This window comes from Diceros bicornis, chromosome 1, assembly GCF_020826845.1.
Source record: "Diceros bicornis minor isolate mBicDic1 chromosome 1, mDicBic1.mat.cur, whole genome shotgun sequence".
NCBI lineage: Eukaryota > Metazoa > Chordata > Mammalia > Perissodactyla > Rhinocerotidae > Diceros > Diceros bicornis.
The window spans coordinates 7,148,919-7,170,677 of record NC_080740.1 but is presented as its reverse complement, the minus strand read 5'-3'; the positions used below and the strand labels follow the sequence as shown (position 1 = coordinate 7,170,677).

At 36.2% G+C, this 21,759-nt stretch overlaps 1 protein-coding gene across 1 annotated transcript in view; it reads left to right on the top strand.

The window, feature by feature from the left end:
* The window catches only part of AP3B1 (adaptor related protein complex 3 subunit beta 1), a 254,331-nt gene that overhangs the window by 18,360 nt on the left and 214,212 nt on the right, over positions 1-21,759 (top strand). The window contains exon 2 of the mRNA XM_058567328.1: positions 15,018-15,093. Coding sequence (XP_058423311.1) covers positions 15,018-15,093 — 76 coding nt within the window. The remainder of the gene's footprint in view (positions 1-15,017; positions 15,094-21,759) is intronic.

Here is a 21,759-nt window from a genome sequence, read left to right as displayed (position 1 = left end):
TATTTTCTGAGCTTCAGTTTCCTTATCTATTAAATGAGAATAATAATAACCACACATGCTTCTTAGAAACTTTGTGATGCTAAAATAAGATAGTGTTATAAGTTTGGAAAACAGTACCACTATCAGGTGGCTAAATAAGTTATATGTTACAAATGCAAGGCGTGTTAGCGTTAAGTTAGTCAGTAATGTAGAAAGTATAGAACTCCCATTCCCGTACCCCCAGAGGTAACCACAATGAACAAGTATCCTTCCAGAAGAAATTATTGAAACCAAATGATAATATAGGTACTATTCTCTGTGTATCTTACTTTTCTTTTAGTATGTCTTGGAGGCCTTTCCATATCAGCATATGAAACTATTTTAATCTTTTTAACCACTGTGTAATATTTCCTAGTATTCTCTTTATTTAATTAGTTCCCTTTTTTTTTTTTAAAGATTTTATTTATTTATTTTTTCCCCCCAAAGCCCCAGTAGATAGTTGTGTGTCATAGCTGCACATCCTTCTAGTTGCTGTATGTGGGATGTGGCCTCAGCATGGCCAGAGAAGCAGCGCGTCGGTGCGAGCCCAGGATCCGAACCCGGGTCGCCAGCAGTGGAGCGCACTCACTTAACCACTAAGCCACGGGGCCGGCCCTAATTAGTTCCCTTTTTGAAGGGCATTTGATTGATTTCACTTTTTGTGGAGCATAAGCAATACCACAACATAAATTTTTGCATACTTGTGTGAATTTATCTATTTATAGGAAAAATTCTTAGAGATAGAGTTGTAGGTCAAAGGTTATTACACTTTAAATTATGATAGATATTGCTAAATTACCTTCCAAATGAGTTGCACCAATTTTCTCCCTCCACCAACAGTAAAGTCTGTTTTCCTTAGGCCTTTGGCAATACTAGCTTTCATGAAATTTCATAATATTTGCCAATCTTATAGGCGCAAAATGTTATTATACTGAGTCTTTATAATTTTGAGTGCATTAAGTCTTCTCTCTCATATTTATTGTTTTGTTCTTTCAGCGAAATACTTTTAAATGTCCTTTGTCCATTTCCCTATTGGATCAGCTCTTATTGATTAGGTAAAGACTTTGTATTTTAAGAGAATTAGCACTTCTATGAGATGAATCCCAAATTCATTTTATGTGTTTTCTAAGTTTATGGCATTTTTTTTAGGGCAAAAGTTTTAAAACTTTCTGTGTTTATATTTATTAATTTTTTCCTTTATTGCTTCTGGGACTCCTCCAACCTTTGACTCTTTTACAGAAAGTGGCATTTTTGGTTTGCAGTGCTCTTAAGCAGTGAAAAAGAATTTTTGCCTATTCCAACCAGTTTTTTGTCTCAGCATATATAAACTCAACTAGCTCAGTTGCTCTGTGAGATTTCCTTTAAAACTTTTAAGATGAGTAGTCACATTCTAGAAGACTTTCTAATATCCTAAGCAAAAGTAGAACCTACTTTCTGCTGCCCACCAAGAGAACAAGTAGCTGAGAGCATTGATACAGGGTTTGGCAAATATGGAGGCTTCTTGTGATATATGTATGGCATCATCATGGTTTTCAAAACCTGCATGCATGGTATGTGTAAATGGAAGACGTATGCCTAGGTTTTAACCTTTATTGGGGTCATGGACCCTTTTGAGAATCCAGTGAAAGCTTGGAGTTTTTCTGTGTCCCTCTAAGGAACATGTTTAGTATATAGCCTATATTCATTTATTCTTTCAACTAATATTTATTGTGTGCCTATTATAGGCCTGTAAGGAGTTTCGTGTGCTTGAGAAAACACCCATAGCCTACATTGTAGACCCTTTGTACACCTACTTTTGGGTCCTCATATATGCAAGTTCATTCTGCCATAGTATCTTTGCAAAATTCCTGTGGTTGGCTCCTTTTTGTCATTTGAGACTTCAGTTTAAATGATCACCTACCCATAGAAGTCTTTACTTTTTAATTGCATTACCCTATTTTAATTCTTTGAGTACTAATTAACTGGTTTTTCTGTCTTTATGTTTTTCCTTCCTCCTTCCCTCCCTCCCTCTTTCCCTCCCTCTTCCTTCGTTCTTCTGTCATTTCCCTTACCCGCCCCCCCCCCCCACACATTCTCACTTAGAATGTAAGTCCCAAGAGGTCAGGGATCCCAGTACTTAGAATAGTTCCTGGCACATAGTGGATATTGAATAAATGAATGTGCTAGGCCCAGTGATAAGTGCTTTACAGTAATCTTGTTAACAAACTATTTGAAATAGATACCAACCTTTAGTTTTTTTGATTTTTCTCTGTTGTAGTTTGCTTTGTATTCTATTGAATTCTCCTCTTATCTTTTATATTCTTACTTATTCTTTGAGTTTAATTTGCTGTTCTTTTTCTAGCTTCTCAAGATGGAAACTTAGATTATTGATTTTCAGTCTTTCTTCTTTTTTTTTTTTGTGAGGAAGATCAGCCCTGAGCTAACATCCATGCCAATCTTCCTCTTTTTGCTGAGGAAGACTGGGCCTGGGCTAACATCTGTGCCCATCTTCCTCCACTTTATATGGATGCCGCCATAGCATGGCTTGACAAGTGGTGCCTCGGTGCGCGCCCGGGATCTGAACCCAGGCCACCAGCAGCGGAGCACGTGCACTTAACTGCTACACCACGGGGCCAGCCCCTCAATCTTTCTTCTTTTATGTTGCATTTAGAAACATAAATTTACTTCTAAGTATTGCTTTGGCTGCATCTTGGGAGTTGTAAAACGTAGCAGTTTCATTAATCCAGAATATTTTCTATTCTCTGATAAGTTCTTCTTTGGCCAATAGCTTATTTAAAGTGTGTTGTTTATATTTCCAAACATCTGGGCATTTTCTAGTTATTTTTCTGTTATCGATTTCTAGTTAGATTCCACATCTTCTATATGATTTTAGATCTTTGAAATTTGTTGAGATCTTCTCCAGCATATAGTCTATTTTGGTAAATGTTCTGTTGCACTTGAAAAGAATGTTTATTCTGGGACCAGCCTGGTAGCGTAGTGGTTAAGTTTGTGCACCGCTTCGGTAGCCCAGGGTTCACAGGTTCAGATCCCAGGCACGGACCTACGCACTGCTCATCAAGCCATGCTGTAGCAGGCATCCCACATAAGAAGTAGAAGAATGTGGACATGGATGTTAGCCCAGGGCCAGTCTTCCTCAGCAAAAAGAGGAGGATTGGCAACATGTTAGCTCAGGGCTAATCTTCTTCACACACACACACACACACACACACACAAAAGAATGTTTATTCTGCAGTTGTTGGGTATAGTGTTCTATGCATGTCAGGTTAAGTTGGTTAATTGTGGTGTTCAGATTTTCTACATCTTTATTGAATTTTTTGTCTGCTTATTCTATTAGTTACTGAGAGAGGTGTGTTAAAATTCTAATCGTGATTGTGGATGAGTGTTTTTCTTCTATTAGTTCTTTCAGTGTTTCCTTTATAGATAGAAGCTATAAATTTAGAATACATGTAAATTGCATATAAATTTAGAATTATTTTATCTTCCTTTTGAAATGATATCCTTTTATGTCCTGGTGGCAAATCCTCAGCTTTTATTTGTCTGAAAACCACTTTATTTCACCTTCAGCTTTGGAGGATATTTTCAATGGGCATAGAATTGAATGTTGTCCTTTTTTTTCTTTCAGCCCTTTAAAGATGTCATTCCATTATCTTCTGGCCTCTAGAATGTCTGTTGAAAAGTTGGCTATTGCTGATCCTTTTAAGGCAAGGGTAGTAAACTATGGCCTGCTTGTTTATATAAATAAAGTTTTATTAGACTACAGCCATGCCCATTTATTTATATATTGTCTATAGCTGTTTTCACTCTACAAGGTAGGGTTGAGTAGTTATATCAGAGATGATATGGCCTATAATGCCTAAAATATTTACTATCTGGCCCTTTACAGAAAAGGTTTGATGACCCTTTCCTTAAGGAAATGTCTTTTTTTCTCTGCATGCTTTTAAAATTTTTCTCATTGTCTCTGATTTTCAGCAGTTTGACTATGCTATGCCTAGTGTAGTTTTCTTTATCTTTGTCTTGTTATTCTTAAGATTTTAAAATATGTGGGTTCATGTCTTTCATCAGTTTGGAAGAATTCTTAGCCATTGTCTCTTGAAATATTGCTTTTGTACCATTCTCTCTCTCTCCCCTCTTTTTGGGATTCTAATTATAGGTGTGTTAGATATTTTGACTAGATCCCACATGTCTCTCATGCTCTGTTCTGTTTTTTCCATTCTTTTATTTCTTGGTGTTTCAAATTGTATATTTTCTCTTGACTTGCCTTCAAGTTCAATAATCTTGTCTTGTGCTGTTTCCAGTCTACTGCTGTTAAACTTGCGTAGTGAGTTCTTAATTTCATATACAGTAATGTGCTGCATAATGACATTTTGGTAAACAACAGACCACACATATGACAGTGGTCCCATAAGATTAGTACCACATAGCCTAGGTGTGTAGTAGGCTGTACTATCTAGGTTTGTGTAACTACACTCTATGATGTTTGCATAATGACAAAATTGCCTAATGATGCATTTCTCAGAACATATCCCCATCATTAAGTGATGCATGACTGTACTTTATTTTTCAGTTCTGAATTTCCATTTGATTATTTTGTATAATTCTACTTCTTTGTTGACATTCTCTATCGTTTCATCTATTTTGTCCATCTTTTCCTGACCATATTAATTGTTATTTTAAAGTCCCTATCTGATAACTCGAGTATCTGAATTACCCATGGATTTGTTTCTACTGCTTTTGTTTTTCTTTTTTTTTTGTCGTTTGTTCCTGTTTTTAGCTTGTCTCATAAGTTTTGATCAGATGCTGGATATTTAAGATAAAAACATTGATGAGGCTCTGGATGATATCTTCTTCCAAAGAGGGTTGTGTGTGGGCCGGCCCCGTGGCTTGGCGGTTAGGTGCTCGCGCTCTGCTGCTGGTGGCCCGGGTTTGGATCCCGGGCATGCACTGACGCACCGCTTCTCCGGCCATGCTGGGGCCGCCTCCCACGTACAGCAGCTGGAAGGATGTGCAGCTATGACATACAACTATCTACTGGGGCTTTGGGGGAAAAAAAATAAAATAAAAATATAAAAAAAAAAAAATGAGGGTTGTGTTTTTCCTGACGGGCAGATAGAGTACTAACAGATCATTTTGATCCTGTTGAAGCTCATTTTAGACTTTTTAAGGTCTTGTCTATTTCAGTTTTTCTCATACTCCTAGGGAACCTCCTTACTCTTCTGTTGTGGCCCTTCTGTGGTCTTAACTGAAAGGCCAGGGTGTTTACTAAGACCTCTTTAGTTGGAGGAGACTTGAATTCCACTTCTCTTCCCAGCACTGTGTGGTTGCTGAAATCTCTGCTCAGGTATTTAACCTCCCAGCTGCTGTTTTCTGCTGGATTTCCTGGAATCTTGCCCTGTGAAAATGTAGCCAGCTAAGTGAAGGGAGTGTGTACACACATTTTTGTGTACCTTTTCACTGGTTCCCTCCTCTGTGGTTTTGTCCTTCAAGTTCCAGTCCCTTTGATAGCCCTGAACTTGAACATTTGTCTTCTCAGTCTGTTAAAACTGTCGTTTCTCCTTGGGTTTTATTCTCCCAAATGGCAATTTGGGAAATGCACTCGGAAAAAGCTGGTGAATAAGGAGCTCACTTTGTGTGCTTCTGTTCTTTCCAGGATCTTGGCCCCTGTAAGTCCTGCCTATCTTGGTTGATCTCCAGTGCCTTCAGGAAGTTATTTTATTTATTTTTTCCAGCTTTTATAGTTATTTTCTATGGCAGGTTTAGTCTCTTACAAGCTTCGGCACTGTGGGCAGATCTGAAAGTCCCTACAGTATATTCTAAACATAGCAGCCAGAATGATTCTGTTATATGTGTTAGATCATGATTCCCCTCTATTCAGAACCCACTATGGCTCCTTATTTCATTCGGAGTAAACCCCAAAGCCTTTAGTATAATTACCCTCCTTTCCTTGTCTCTTTTGCCTCGAGTACCCTTCCTCCTTGTCCCTCCTTGCCACTGTCTGCAGGACTAACTCCCTCACTTGCCCGTCTTTGTTCAGAGGTCTCTTTATTTCCCCTCCTCTGACTGCCCTGTTGAAAGTTGCCTCCTTCTCTCTCCTGCATTCTCTCTCTCTGTTCTATTTTTCCCTCATATCGCTTCATGACTTAAGATTTACTTATTTATCATGTTTGTTGTCTCTTTCACTTATCAGAATGAAAACTTTACGAGGGCAAGGATTTTTGTTGTTTTTGTTCACTTGTGAGTCACAAATGCAAATGGGAGCCAGATGAAAATAGAGTCACACATACTAAGGGAGGAGGGAATTTCAAGATGGAGGAGTAGTGGTCTGTTGTGTCAGATGTAGAGGAATAATCTAGAAGTATTCATGAGATTTTGCATTGGATTTTTAAATTAGGAAGTTGTTATCTTTGTGAGAGAAGTTTTAATAGAGAAGTAAAGAGAGAAAAAGAAGACTGCCAAGGGTTGAGGAAGTGGGGTAGCAGTTGTAGACTATCCTTTCTTAATTTTGTGAAATTAAGGAAAAGTTCATATTTACTTGAATAATTTATGGTTCTTCCATTTAGAGGGTTAAGAGATGGATGATTAGGTAGCTGAGTTTTCTGTTTTTACTCACTCTTGTATTTATTAAGTGAATACTTGGTGCCAAAAACCATACAATGTTCTGCATGTCGTCCAAGAGGGTGTAGGCTCTAAATGAGCGAAAAGTGACTGAGCCTTCACGTTGCGTATGTCAGCTTCTTTCAAAGGCCAGTCCCTCTAACTACAGAGCACTAGAAAAAAGGAAATTCTGATTCTTGTTCCCAGCCTTTTTTCTTGCATATCTGTTGATGTGTACAATGCACCACTTGGAGTAGAAACATCTTTGACTTGATTGGTTCTCAAAGCATGAAGAGGTACCCATGTTTTAGAATTTTTTGGCAGGGCTTGAAAAAGGTCTAACCCTGCCCTCCTCAAAGATTCTGATGCATCTTTTTAGGGATGTACCTTGATTGGAAATTGTTATTCCTTATCACTTTTCTCAATCCATCATTCCGGGATTTAAGTTTTAGGTGTTGCTTTCTATGGTACACAAATTTTGGTGAGTGTTTTGAGGAGAAAGAAGGTAATTGTATAATTCAGTGCTCTCAAACTGGTGAATGACTTCTTTTTTTCTTTTAAATTTCTGGTCCATCATGGATGGATACTTCTGTAAAATGCAATAAAATATAAATTACTAGAAAAATGAAATGAAAAAAAGCATGCAAAATACAAGCCCCAATTTTTTATTGGATTCAAAAGATATAAAATTACACTGTTGAATTGCTCTGTCAGGTTTCTAACTGTGCTTGCCCTCAGTTTCTGTACATGTCTCCTTCTGGATTAGAAACAAAAATGTGTGGATTGGTAATGGTTCTTGGACCAGACTTTCTCGGATCACACTTTGAGTAGCGCTGATGTAGTGTACAGTGCTACATAGTCTTAATTTACATTGTCATTAAAAGGAGTGGAAAGTTTTAATGAGTTAGGGATTATAGATTTTTTTTTGCAAAGAGGTAATTTAGGGCCGGCCCCATGGCTTAGCGGTTAAGTGCGCGCATTCTGCTACTGGCGGCCTGGGTTCGGATCCCGGGCGCACACTGATGCACCGCTTCTCCGGCCATGCTGAGGCCGCGTCCCACATACAGCAACTAGAAGGATGTGCAACTATGACATACAACTATCTACTGGGGCTTTGGGGGAAAAAAAGGAAGAGGATTGGCAATAGATGTTAGCTCAGAGCCAGTCTTCCTCAGCAAAAAGAGGATTAGCATGGATGTTAGCTCAGGGCTGATGTTCCTCACAAAAAAAAAAAATAAAAAAGAGGTGATTTATACTATGGGAAAGCCTTACTACCTCCTACGTTCTTATATGTAACTGGTAAAATTCTGCTTTTCAATTATAGTTACTGCTTTATATTGGTGCTGAAATAAGAGCAACTTCCTGGTAATAGTAAGGTTTTCTTTAACCTTCCAGTTACGTATTTTTCTCTGTCCTTGAAACTATAAAGACAGGCATATTTTGAACATGAAAGGAAAAGTTATACCACTTAATACCACAAGATGTCACTTATGTAAAAATAAAGTTGATATCCTAATACTCAAAGCTGGAAAGCTACAGGTAAGTAGGTAAATGAAGAACCAAGTAAATTAAAAAAAAGCCAAAAACTTTGAAATAAGTATTAGTTTTTAGCAGAGTCAATGAAATTATTGCCATTTCAGCATTATTTTGAATCAGCTCTTTTGATGTTTAGCAAAAAGAATTTCTTAATTTCTGAGATTAATGTAGAAATACGTGTTAATAGGCCATATTTGAATCCGCATAACGAAGGAGGTAGACCTAAAATGACTTGAAACAAGTGAACATATTTTGAGGGTAAACTAGGTGTTATGGTCCTAACTCTCCCAAATCTTTACCGTTTTGGTGACAAGCAAAGATGATTTGGGGAAGAAATATGTAATTTATATCAGAATTTTCAATAGGTCTTTATATGACATATCTACGAGAAGTTGAATATTACATCAGGCTGAAACAGTGTCTAGCATTTTTCTTGTCTCTTTTCCTGAACCTCAAAGTTATTAGCTCTCTGCCTGTGTTAACACAGAAGATATTTATGTTTGTTGTTGAAGACTGTCTTTTCTATTAAACATGAAGAGCAAAACCTTTGGCTTTAATATTGGGATCTTGTTTTCTTGTTTTTAGTTTGAGCGAGTGGGTCAGGACAAGGTGTTTGGGAAGGGGTCTCTGGCATCTCAAGCTTAAGAGGAACAAACCACGGTTCCATCAGGCCATGAATAAGATTACACCTGGAGTCAGAGGCTGGGATCTCTTAACAACTGACGCCTGGTTATTCTGCATTGCTCACTTCTCTCTCCAGGTGATGCTGGTGGAGAAGAATGGTGGAAACTCTTGGGGAAAAGAGAAGGGGATCAGGCATGAGGAAATGAATTTTCTTTCTTTTTTTGACCTATATATGTGTGATCACATTTTCTTTCTATTTAGTTCCTATCTAATTACTTCAGTTTTTTCGCTTTCTTACTCCCAACAAAGTTTTTAAGATTTCTTGTAGGTTTTAGGTTTTTCCTTTATAAAAGTGTACATGGTCATTAAGTAAAATAGGAAAATAACAAAAAGTAGAAGGAAAAAAACCATTAATTTTTCTCCTTTTTCAGTTACCTGTACAATGTGAAAGAGTCTCAGAAGTTTTAAGAAGAGATTCTAAATTCATTACAATGAACTTTTATAGTATTTTAATATTTGGTAGTTGTGTATCCTCAGATAAAGTTTTTATATATTGCTGTCTCTACTATTTATATATTTAATTTTATGAACTGCTTGCAAAGGAAGAGTAATTTTTTTCATAATAAATTTCATTGCTTCTACTCTTTTTGGAAAAAAATGTGCTTAGTTTTCATTTGTTTGTTTTTTCATTGCAGTTTGTAACATTTAACTCCTGTATTAGTTTGCTAGGGCTGCCATAACAATATGCCATTGACTTGGTGGCTTAATCAATAGAAATTTATTTTCTCCGAATTCTGGAGGCTAGAAGTCTAAGATCAAGGCATTGGCAGGTTTGGTTTCCTCTGAGGCCTCTCTCCAGCTTGCAGATGGCCACCTTCTTGCTGTGTCCTCACATGGTCATCCATTGGTCTTTATGTATCTCTGTCCTAATCTGCTTTTATAAAAACTTGTCATATTGGATTGGGGCCCACTCATATTGACTTCATTTTAACTTAATTTCCTCTTTAAAGGCTGTGTCTCCAAATACAGTCACATTCTTGGGAGTTAGGACTTCAACATACAAATTTTGGAAGGGACACAACTCAGCCCATAACAACACTTGATTGATATTCATTCTTGGCAAGTGCCTACTGCCTACATTAGGCCTAAATCTGAAAACTGTACAAAACTAAAGTATTTTTGTCAAGCCTGTTTATTTGGAGTAAAGAAGCTCTTCTGACCTAATTTTAAGCCTAAACTGAGATGAAAGGGCTTCTGATACTTTGTTTTTGGGGATTGAACTGTGTTGCATGAAAGAGCCATGTGGAGTAAATTTTTTATCATCTCTTTTCTGCAGAGTTTATTGTAAAAATGTAAAAGATTGCTAGTAAACTAATAACCATTGCAAGTAGTTACAGTTTTCATACTACAATCTTAGTGTTCTGTCGATTTCTTATAGTCATTTAAGAGGATTTTCCTTTGATGTATAAAAATAAGATTTAGTGCTTTAAATTCTTGAGTTAGCATGAAGCTTAAATATGATACTCTAATTTCAAGTTAGGTAAAATGATGGCTTATCTGATCCATAATAATGTATTTCTCAGAAATAGATGTATGTCTTTTAGTCTTCCTTTGGAGAACTAGTCATCTTATTCACACATGTGAATAAAACACTATAAAACTTTTTAATATTGACTTTATGGAGGTATAATTTGCATTCAACAAATTTTCCACCTAAAGATTATAGTTAGATGTTTTGACAGATGTGTACACCTGTGAAATCACCACCACAATTGAGAAAATACAGAACATGTCCATCATCTTATTGAATAAGAAATTTTCTTATGTCCCTTTGCTGTCCATTTCTCCCTCTACCCCATGGCCCTAGGATACCGCTGATCTGCTTTCTGTCACTACAGATTCGTTTGCATTTTCTAGAATTTTAAATGAATTAAATTACGCTCTTTTGTGTCTGGCTTCTTTCACTCAGCGTAATGATTTTGAGAATTCATCTACCTTGTTGAATGTATCAGTAGTTAATTCTTTTTCATTGCTGGGTAGTATCCCATTGTATGGCTAAATCACATTTTACTGATGGACATTTAGGTTTTTTCCAGTTTTTTACTATTATGAATAAAGCTGCTGTGAATACTCATGTTGGTCATTGTGTGGAAGTATGTTTTTATTTCTGGGGAGTGGAATGACTGGGTCACATGGTAGGTTTATGTTTAAATTTGTGAGAAATTCCCAGTTTTCCAAAGTGTTTTTTTTTTTTTTTAACATTCCTACCAGCAGTGTGTGAGAGTTCTAGTTGCTCCATAGCCTTGACAACATTTGTTATTGTGAGTTTTAATGCAGCTATTCTAATGGGTGTGTAATGGTATCTCATTGAATTTGCATTTCCCTGATAATGATCTTAATTATCTTTTCATATGTTTATTGGTATTCCTAATCTTTTGTGAAATGTCTTTTCAAATCTTTTGACCATTTCTTTTGTCTTCTTATAAATGAGTTATAATTGTTGTATAACTTTTTAAAATTAAACTTTTGATTTTGAGATAACTGTAGAGTCATGTGCAGTTACAAGAAATAATACAGAGAGATCTTGTGTACCCTTTACCCAGTTTCCTTCAATGATAAACTATAGTATAATATCACAACCAGGATATTGACATTGATGTAATTCACCCATCTTGTTCAGATTTCCTTAGTTTACCTGTACTTATTTGTGTGTGTGTTCTTTACATGTGTAGGTTTGTGTTGCCATCATGACAGTGAGGATACGTAGCAGTTTCATCCCCACAGGGATCTCTTATGTTGCCCTTTTATATCCACCCCTCTCTTTCTTGACATTAACCCTCAGCAACCATGAATCTTTCTCCATTTCTATAATTTTATTTCAGGAATTTAATATAAACGTAATAACACAATATGTAACCTTTTAGAATTAACTTTTCTCACTTTGCATTCTTCTCTGGAGATTAATTAGAGTTGTTGCGTGTATCAGTAGTTGGTTTCTTTTTTACTGATGAGTGGTATTCCATGCTATGGACACACCATGGTTTGTTGAACCATTCATCCACTGAAGGACATCTGAGTTGTTTCCCTTTTGGCTAATAGAAGTAAAACTGCTCCTTGTGTACAGGTTTTTGTGTGAGTATAAATTTCCATTTTTTGAGGATAAACGCCCAAGAGTGCAATTACTGGGTTGTATGGTAGTTTAGAAACTGCCAACCTGCCAGAGCGGCTGTAACCTTTTACATTCCCACCAGCAGGATGTGAGTGATCCATTTCCTCTCTGTCCTCACTATCATTTGGTATTGTCACTATTTTTTTTGTTTTAGGTGAGAGCCTATCTGATATGTATGTAGTGGTATCTTGCTGTGGTTTTAATTTGCATTTCTTTAATAGTTAATGAAGTTGATTATCTTCTCAGGTACTTTTTTTGCCATTTGTATTTCTCCTTTAGTGAATTGTTTGCTGATTTCTGTAGTAGTTTGCTAGGGCTGCCATAGCAAAATACCACAGCCTGCGTGGCTTGAACAACACACATTTATCTCTCACTGTTCCAGAGGCTGGAAGTCCAAGATCAAGGTGTTGATAGGTGTGGTTTCTCCTGAGGTCTCTCTCCTTTGGCTTACGGATGGCTGCCTTCTTTCTGTGTCCTCACATTGTCCTGTCCTGTAGAATCGCAGAAGTCTAACAGCCTTCCTTCATTTTGTCCCATTTCTCCCCTTTAGTCCAAGCTGGCAGTGTCTCTGCTAGTATAATCCCATCTCTATTTCTGGCTTCTGCTGAGATGTCGGATTAAATCCATGAGTAGTACCCATGATCTCTTTATCAAATGATTTTCCAGCCACGTCTGAAGATGCTTTCTTGTTTTTTGCAATACGGATAGACTGAGAATTTTCCAAATCTTCAAATTCTAATTTCTTTTCCTTAACAATTCCTTCAACGTATCTTTCTTTCTCATATTTAGTATAAGGAACAAGGAGAAACCAGGCTGTGCGCCTTCAACACTGCTTAGAAATCTCATCAGCTAAATATCCAAGTTCATCACTTTTAACTTCTACTTTCTGCAAAACGCTAGAACACGGTTGAGCCAAGTTCTTGCCACTTTATAACAAGGATCACCTTTCCTCCAGTTTCCAATAACATCTTCCTCATTTCCATCTGAGATCTCATCATAATCATCTTTAACATCCATATTCCTACCACAGTTTCTTCAAGGCAATCTAGGTTTTTTTTTTTTTTTAACATGCATCTCAGAACTGTTCCAGCCTCTACCCATTACCCAGTTCCAAAGCCACTTCCACATTTTTAGATGTTTGTTATAGCAGCACCCCACTTTTGGGTACCAAAATCTGTAATAGTTTGTTACAAAATACCACAGACTGGATGGCTTAAACAACAGAAATTTATTTCTCGCAGTTCTTCCAGGAGGCTGGAAGTCCAAAATCAAGGTGTTGGCAGGTTTGGTTTCTCCTGAGGCCTCTCTTGGCTTGCAGATGGCTGCCTTCTCGTTGTGTCCTCACATGGCCTTGTCTCTGTGCCACCTTTGGTGTCTCTCTCTCTTCTTATAAGGACACCAGTCCTGTTGGATTAGGGTCCCACACATATGATCTCATGTAACCTGAATTATGTCTTGAAAGGCCCTCTTTCTACACAAAGTCACATTGGGGGTTGGGCCTTCAACATATGAATTTGGGGGTGGGGGACACAATTCAGTCCATAACAATGTCTTTTGCCTCTTTTCTAATTGAAATTTTTTTTTGGTGAGGAAGAGTGGCCCTGAGCTAACACCTATTGCCAATCTTCCTCTTTTTGCTTGAGGAAGATTGTCCCTGAGCTAACACCTGTGCCAGTCTTCCTCTATTTTTTTGTATGTTGGACACTGCCACAGCATGGCCTGATGAATGGTGTGTACGTCCATGCTTGCGATCTGAATCTGTGAACCCTGGGCCGCTGAAGCAGAGCGCTTGAACTTAAGCACTATGCCGCCAGGCTGGCCCCTAATTGAATGTTTTTTACTGTTGAGTTTTGGAGTTCTTTTTATATTTTGGATACTAGTCCTTTGTTATATATGTGTTTGCAAATATTTTCTGCCAGTCTGTAATTTTTTTTCTTCCTCTTAAGAGGGTTTTTCACAGAACAAGAGTTTTTAATTTTGATGAGGTCCGATTTATCAGTGTTCCCTTTTATGGACTGCTTTTGGTGTCAAGTCTGAGAACTCTTGGCCTAAATCTTTTCTGCCATGTTGAAGGAAAAATGATTAGAGATTGCAAGTTATACATTTTCTTTTGCTGGGGGGAGTTTGTGAATTTATAGGAAAGGAGGTTTACTTAAAAGAATAGGGGCAAGTCAAGTCATGAGCAAAAGAAACTATTGGGAGACAAATCTTCATGGGCTCTTCTCATTTTTGCAGTGCTTCTGTATAAAGGCATTGATAGTTTTTGTTCTGCACTATTTTTTAAAGATGTTTGTATAGTGCTGCTTGGAAAAGAGAAAATGTCTACCTCCTCGGCAAAGTCATCTTGCCTGGTAGCATCATCATCTGCTTGGTCCTTCATGCTGGGAATGGGAGCTTCCTTATTGAATGCCAGTCTCATCCTTCATATTTAGTTACCGCATCCCCCTGATTTCAACTTCTACATAGTTCTTGAATCTCTCCTTCATTTTCATCTTTATCACTAACTATGCTGGTTCATTACCTCATCCTCTCATTTAGATGTTAAAATGGCCTTTACCTAATTCTTTGAATTATGGAGTACCAGTGGGGGTTTCTCTTCATATTTATGTTCTTTTCTGGGGGGAGGTAGGGGAAAAAAAAGAGATGGTGTGAATGACACACACCCTTTTTTTAATCTGTGCTTTTTCTTGAGATATTCTGAAGAAAGCTCTTACTTTTTGGCTTATGAAAATATTTTAGTGCTGATTCAAGGATTTTTTTGTATTTCTTTTTTTCTGATGATTATGCATAAGAAATTTTGGGATGGGAGAATGCATGCCTGTGTTCACAGTGATATTTTGCCCAGAACCGCAGCACAGTTTTATATTTTTGTTTCATTAGTGGGCTTCATGACAACAGAGCACGTTGGTATTATTTTGTAAGGTTAGGTGAGATATATATATATTTAATTATAAATAAGAATGCAGTTATGTAACACTGTCCATCATAGTATTTCTAATTCTTATGAAAATAATATATTTAAATAGCTGTGTAATGTAAAAATATAAATATGGAATTTTTTTTCTTTTGTTTTATATAGGAATGAAGATCTCAAACAAATGTTGGAAAGCAACAAAGATTCTGCTAAATTGGATGCTATGAAACGGATTGTTGGGGTAGGTAAAATAGATCATTGCAATTTTGAGAAAATGGAGACACTGTTGATATTAAATATATATATATATTCAATAATATGTGTTCTAATTCCATTTTTTCTGTTTTAGTTTCCCTATCTCTAGTATCAAGATATTTCTCCTGTGAGATTGAAAGAACTAATCATTTTGAAGACAGAATAAGATTATATACAACAATGTTTTGACTTCCTACAAAGAGGGATATGAATTAGCTAAAGAAGGTTTTTTTGTCATTTCATGACCTAAAAATTGTGAGCATGCCCTCTTCTGTTTCGTATTCCATTACTACCAATAGAAATGCTTTATTCAGTTTAGTAGCATAGAACTTCTAATGAGTATTAGTAAGCAAAATTCAGACAATTGACTAATATGTTATTAGAGGGATTCCATGGTCAGAGAGCTAAGAATATAATGCAATTCCTAGTTACATATAGAATGTTTAAAAAATATTTTTGCAATTTGTGTTGCTCTCATTCTATTTATTTTTTTCATTTAATTTTTTACATTCACAGTGAAAAAACTGGCTTAATTCAGTGATTGTCTAATGTAAAGAGTTCTGCTCTGCTTTTGTCTCAATGGAATTAAGTTAACAAAACCTGTCTTTCTCATCACTACTGTGCTTTTTATCACCACTGTCGCTGATTTTATTTCCAACACACTTTTATATAAGGTCAAAATATAATAAATTTGCATAATTGCACAAATAAACTCTATTGTAATAAGGTGACAGCACAGCTGAAACAGTACTGTTTTCTAGCAGGCAATGCCACCATATGAGAGTTTGAAATCTCCTTTCTTTTCTTGATATATTAAAGTCCAAATCCTGCTTATGAAAGATGATTATGGTTATCAATATGTTCTGTTAAAAGGTGAGTTGTTATGAAAATCAAATATATAAAAGTCAAGGACTAATTGTGTCTGTAGAACACCTGTAAATTACTTGACTCTTACATTCAGGTTTATGTCATTTGGTGTTATATAGGGAAAGTGTTGAAGATCCTTTTGTAAATTTTTCACTTGTTAATGTTATACTTTATAAATAGTAACATTTATGGACAAGTAGTTCTTGCTTTGCATGGCTTGGATATGCACGAATTTCAGTTACCACAGTTTAGTTAAATAATGCCAGTCCCCCAACACACGGTTCAAATTTCAGTTACCATGGTATTATTAACGTGGTAATTGCATAATATAGCAACTTCACTGCTAACTCTTCAGTCCACAACTCACTATGTAGATAACAAATGTGCATGATGATCAGTGACCAATCATGTCACTTCTTTCAAAGTCTTTTAGTGATTGGTCACTGTGTATGTTATTCAGCTCATTCACAGAGAGCAAAGCATGTGGTTGTATTCCCTCCTTGTTTCCCAGTGAGAAACCCACTTGACATTTTACAAAAATGGAAAATTGAAAGAGGAATTTGGTCAACAAAGATGAAAATGCAGCAAAGAAATGAAAATGGTAACACTAGAAATAAAAATCAGATAGAATGTAAATGAAGTTAAAGAGAGATAGCTGACTGTGGGAATGGTGACACGGCCACTTCTTGAGAGACTCTAAATATGTAGCTGGAGGAATTTAGTAAAGGTGAACTTTTCAACATAAATCAGGAAAATGGCTGTGATGAAAAGGATGAAGATAGCCAGAGGAAGTGATGCTGCCAAAAAACTTCACATTAGAGGAGTTCTAGGAGATAATCCCCAACATTGAAAGTGCAAAGGATAAACTGTTGAAAGGTGATCAACCTTGGAAAGGAGTTTGGTAATTTACCAAGGTATAGAAAAGATACTTACTCGGTGTCTTAAATCATAAGAGTAAAGCACGCCCATTCAGAATACTCTTGATAAGTTAATTCTCACTGTTTCTAATGTTCTAAATTATAATATACTAAATAAATATTAGTTTTACTATTTCATTTTCCTATACATTTATAACTGACAGAGAGTTTTAGTGTTTTTACAAAATTTTTAAAACAGATCAATTTTAAGTTTTAATTTATTATCAAGATTGCTTTGCGTGGTTTCAGTTTGCATCCCTGCAGGTTACCATACTGCCCTACCATGTAAAGCAGGCATGGCTCTTAATTATTTCATTAAACTTTGGCTTTTACATCCCGTTAAGCTAAGTTATTTCACTCAATCTGAGGATACTGTTGAAATTCCTAAATATGAAAATGTAGTGTTTGGTAGTTTTTTTATTCCTCTTTCAAACTGATGAAGAAATAAAAATCGGTATTCTCCTTGTCTTGGTGAAATGCTGAACTAAGGAGAATTTGAAATATATTGTTTCAGATAGTGAACTTGTAATAATTTTTTTTAAGCAAAAATACTGATGATTTGATTATCCGGAGTCCTTGGAGGAATGCTGTGTTTTGCTATATTGAAATCTTTGATGTATTTTCTTTTAGTCAGTATTAGATGTTGAAGGTCTTTCTTGGATTAGTTCACTTGTCTTTGTGGTTATGGGATAATGAGCAAATCTGCCCTTCCTTTGATAAGATTCTTAAAATTCCTAGTTAGAGTTATTGATATATATTATTTCATAGCCATACATGTTACAGGGTATTTGGTTGGATATGTTGACTCTTAGAACATTAAAAATAATTTCAAAGTTCCAGATATTTTGGTTAAATATTTAAAAAAATATTAAAGCAAATACAAATGGTATATTATTGTTGTAGAAAAAATTGAGAAAGTCCTCAGAAGAACTAATAACATGCGTAATTCTTACTGTCTTGAGTTAATAGTTGTAATAAACATTTTGGTCTAAATCTTTCTAGATATTGCCCACCCCTCGCTCTCTTTCTCCCTTCAACAAAAATGCTTCAGTTGTGTGTATACTTTAAAGGATTTAACTTGTGGCTGACGTTGGCATCTTTTTTTGTTTGTTTGTTCTTGGGTTGGAAATTTCTTAAAGGGCCAAGATTTTTCTGCCATGTTGATGTACATCAGGACCAGTTCCTGGTAAGCAGGCCTGAGTTTTTACTAGTGATATAAAACCTATAGAACCTTAGTGGGTTTTCTGTCAGTTTTGTTCCAGAGTACTGTCTGGGTATAAATCAACAGTTGGTTCATTTTTTATTTCTTCATTTACTCTTGGCTGCTGATTCTTGGAGTTTTAGTTGGGTCTGAAACTCTGTAAGGCCTTTTTTTTCTTTCTTTTTTTGTGACTTGTAAATTGACCAGTATTTATTTATAAATTAAAAATTTTGAACTTTTTGGGATAAACCATCTTTATTGCTGTGAAAAATGAAGCCAGTTAAAATTGTTAAGAAATTAAGCACAATTTCTCCTCTTTCTTCCTAAGTTTAAAAAATTAATGTGGATTTTTGGATGTAGATTATTATTCAATTTTTAAAAAAGAACATGAGCAGTGTATAAAAACCGACCATGGTAATACACCACATTAACAAAATGAAGGAGAAAAAAAATCCACATTATCATCTCAATTTATACAGAAAAAGCATTTGACGAAATTCAAGACTCTTTCGTGATAAAACGCTCAACAAACTAGGACTACAAGAAAACTACCTCAATATATTAAAGACCATATATGAAAAACCCACAGCTAATGTCATACTCAATGGTGGAAGACTGAGAGCTTTTCCTCTACAATCAGGAACAAGACCAGGATGCCTGCTTTTGCCACTTCTATTCAACATAATATTGGAAGTTTTTTTTTTTTTTTTTTTGTGAGGAGATCAGCCCTGAGCTAACATCCGCCAATCCTCCTCTTTTTTTTTTTTTTTCTTTGCTGAGGAAGACGGCCCTGGGCTAACATTGGTGCCCATCTTCCTCCACTTTATATGGGACGCCGCCACAGCATGGCCTACCAAGCAGCGCGTCGGTGCGCGCCTGGGATCCGAACCAGCGAACCCCGGGCCGCCGCAGCGGAGCGCGCGCACTTAACTGCTTGCGCCACCGGGCCGGCCCCCATAATATTGGAAGTTTTAGCCCGAGCAGTTAGGGAAGAAAGAGAAATAAAAGGCATCCAAATTGGAAAGGAAGAAGTAAAATTATCTTTGTTCACAGATAACATGATTTTATATTTAGAAAATCCTGAAGATTCCACAAAAAAACTTTTTTTTTTTTTTCTTTGTGAGGAGATCAGCCCTGTGCTAACATCTGCCAATCCTCCTCTTTTTGCTGAGGAAGACTGGCCCTGGGCTAACATCTGTGCCCATCTTCCTCCACTTTATATGGGACGCTGCCACAGCATGGCTTGCCAACCAGTGCGTCAGTTCGCGCCCGGTATCCGAACCAGTGAACCCCGGGCCGCTGCAGTGGAGCGCGTGCACCTAACCGCTTGCGCCACCGGGCTGACCCCCACAAAAAAACTTTTAGAGCTAATAGAAGAATTTAGCAAAGTTGCAGGATACAAAGTCAACACATAAAAATTAGTTGCGTCTATACACTAACAATGAACAATCCGAAAAGGAAATAAAGAAAACAGTTCCATTTACAATAGCATCAAAAAATACAATACCTAGCAATAAGCTTAACCAAGGAGGCAAAAGACTTGTACCTTGAAAACTGCGAAACGTTGCTGAAAAAAATTATAGACAATGCAAATAAATGGAAAGACATCTTGTGTTCATGGATTGGAAGACTTAATATTGTTACAATGTCAGTATTCACAAAGTGATCTACATGTTTGGTGTAATTCCTATCAAAATCCCAGTGATGTTTTTTGCAAAAATAGAAAAATCTATCCTAAAATTCATACAGACCCTGAATAGCCAAAACAATCTTGAAAAAGAACAAAGTTAGAAGTCGCACTCTTCCTGATTTGAAAACTTACTACAAAGCTACAGTAATCAAAACAGTATGGTACTGACATGAAGATAGACATATACACACGAGAGAGAGCCCAAAAATAAACCCTTATATATGTGGTCAGATGATTTTTGACAGGTGCAAGACCATTCAATGGGGGAAAGAATAATCTTTTCAACAAATGGTGCTGGGAAACTTGATATCCACATTCAAGAGAATGAATTTAGATCCCTACCTCATATCATATATAAAATAAGTCAAAATGAGTCAAAGACTTAAATGTAAGAGATAAAACAATAACATTCGTAGAAGAAAACATAGGGTGAAAGCTTCATGACCTTGGATTTGTCAAAGGATTCTTAGATACCACACCAAAAGGCAAGCATCAAAAGAAAAAAATAGATAATTTGGACTATATCAAAATTAAAAACTTTGTGCATCAAATGACACTGTCAACAGTGTGAAAAGGCAACCCACAGAATAGGAGAAAATATTTTTGAGTCATTTACCTGATAAGGAACTAATATCTAGAATATATGAAGAACACATACAACTCAATAAGTAAAAAGGAACCCAATTAAAAATGGATGAAGCACTTGAATAGACATTTCTTTTGTCTTACTTTAGTAGTAGATATTATTAGGGCCACTTATGATTAGATGGTAAGTTATGCTAGGGAATGAGGTATCCTATATCCACTTATTGCCCAGTGGTAGCTAATGAGTAGATAGTTGTTTTCCAAAATATCTCAAGTGAACCACATCATGTAGAAATTTTTTGAAATCTGTGTTGTGTACATAGTATCATATCTGAAATAAAAAATTGCCTGGATTGACCCAATAACAGAATGGATATAACAAAAGAGTCAGAAGTTGAAGACAGATCATTGGAAATTAGTCACTTTGCAGAATAGAGTTTAAAAAGAAAAGAAATAAAGCCTCAGGGTCTTGTTGCATGACATGGAAAGATCTAACAAATATGTCCAGAAGGAGAAGAGAAAGAGATTGAGGCAGAAAAAATATTTGAAGAAATAATGGCTGAAAACTTCCCAAATTGAAGAATGACATAAATTTGTAGGTGAAAGAAGCTCAGCAAACCCCAATAAGGATAAACTCAAAAGTATGCCTAAAGATATAGCAATTAAACTGTGGAAAACCAAAAATAAGGAAAAAATCTTGGAAGTACCTGGAAAAAAAATGATACATAACATACAAGGGAACGGTGATTTGAATAACTCCATATTTCTCATGAGAAACCGTGGCAGCCAGAAGACAGTGGACCATCTTTAAAGTACTAAAAGAAAATAACTGTTAACCCAGAATTCTCTATCCAGTGGAAATACCATCAGCAATGAAGATGAAATAGATGAAGATGAAGAAAAACTGAGTATTTCTAGCTGATCTGCTTTAATGAAATGCTAATGCAAGTTCTTCAGGCTGAAGGGCAATGATATCAAATGGATATTGAGTAAGACCAGTCAAAATGGTAAATATCTGGTAAGCATAAAGGACTACTTTTATTCTTCTAAAGTTATCCCACTGTCTGAGAGGTTTTCAAGGATGTAGATATGATATATATGATAGCTATAACATAAAGGCTAGCAAGGAGGGGGGATTAAAAGGGCCTATAAGGTTGTAAGGTTTCTACATTTTATTTGACCTGGTACAAGATTGACTCCAAGTAGACTGTGGAAGGTTTGATCCCCCCCCCCCCCCCCCCGTCTATCTCATAATCACTAGAGGAAGAACCACTAAAAGTTATACAAAAAGGTATAGCCAAAAAGTCAATATAAAAATTAAAATACTAAATACTAAAAAATTCCCAAATAATGAGGGTAACCACAATCAGAACAAAAAACACGGAATAAACA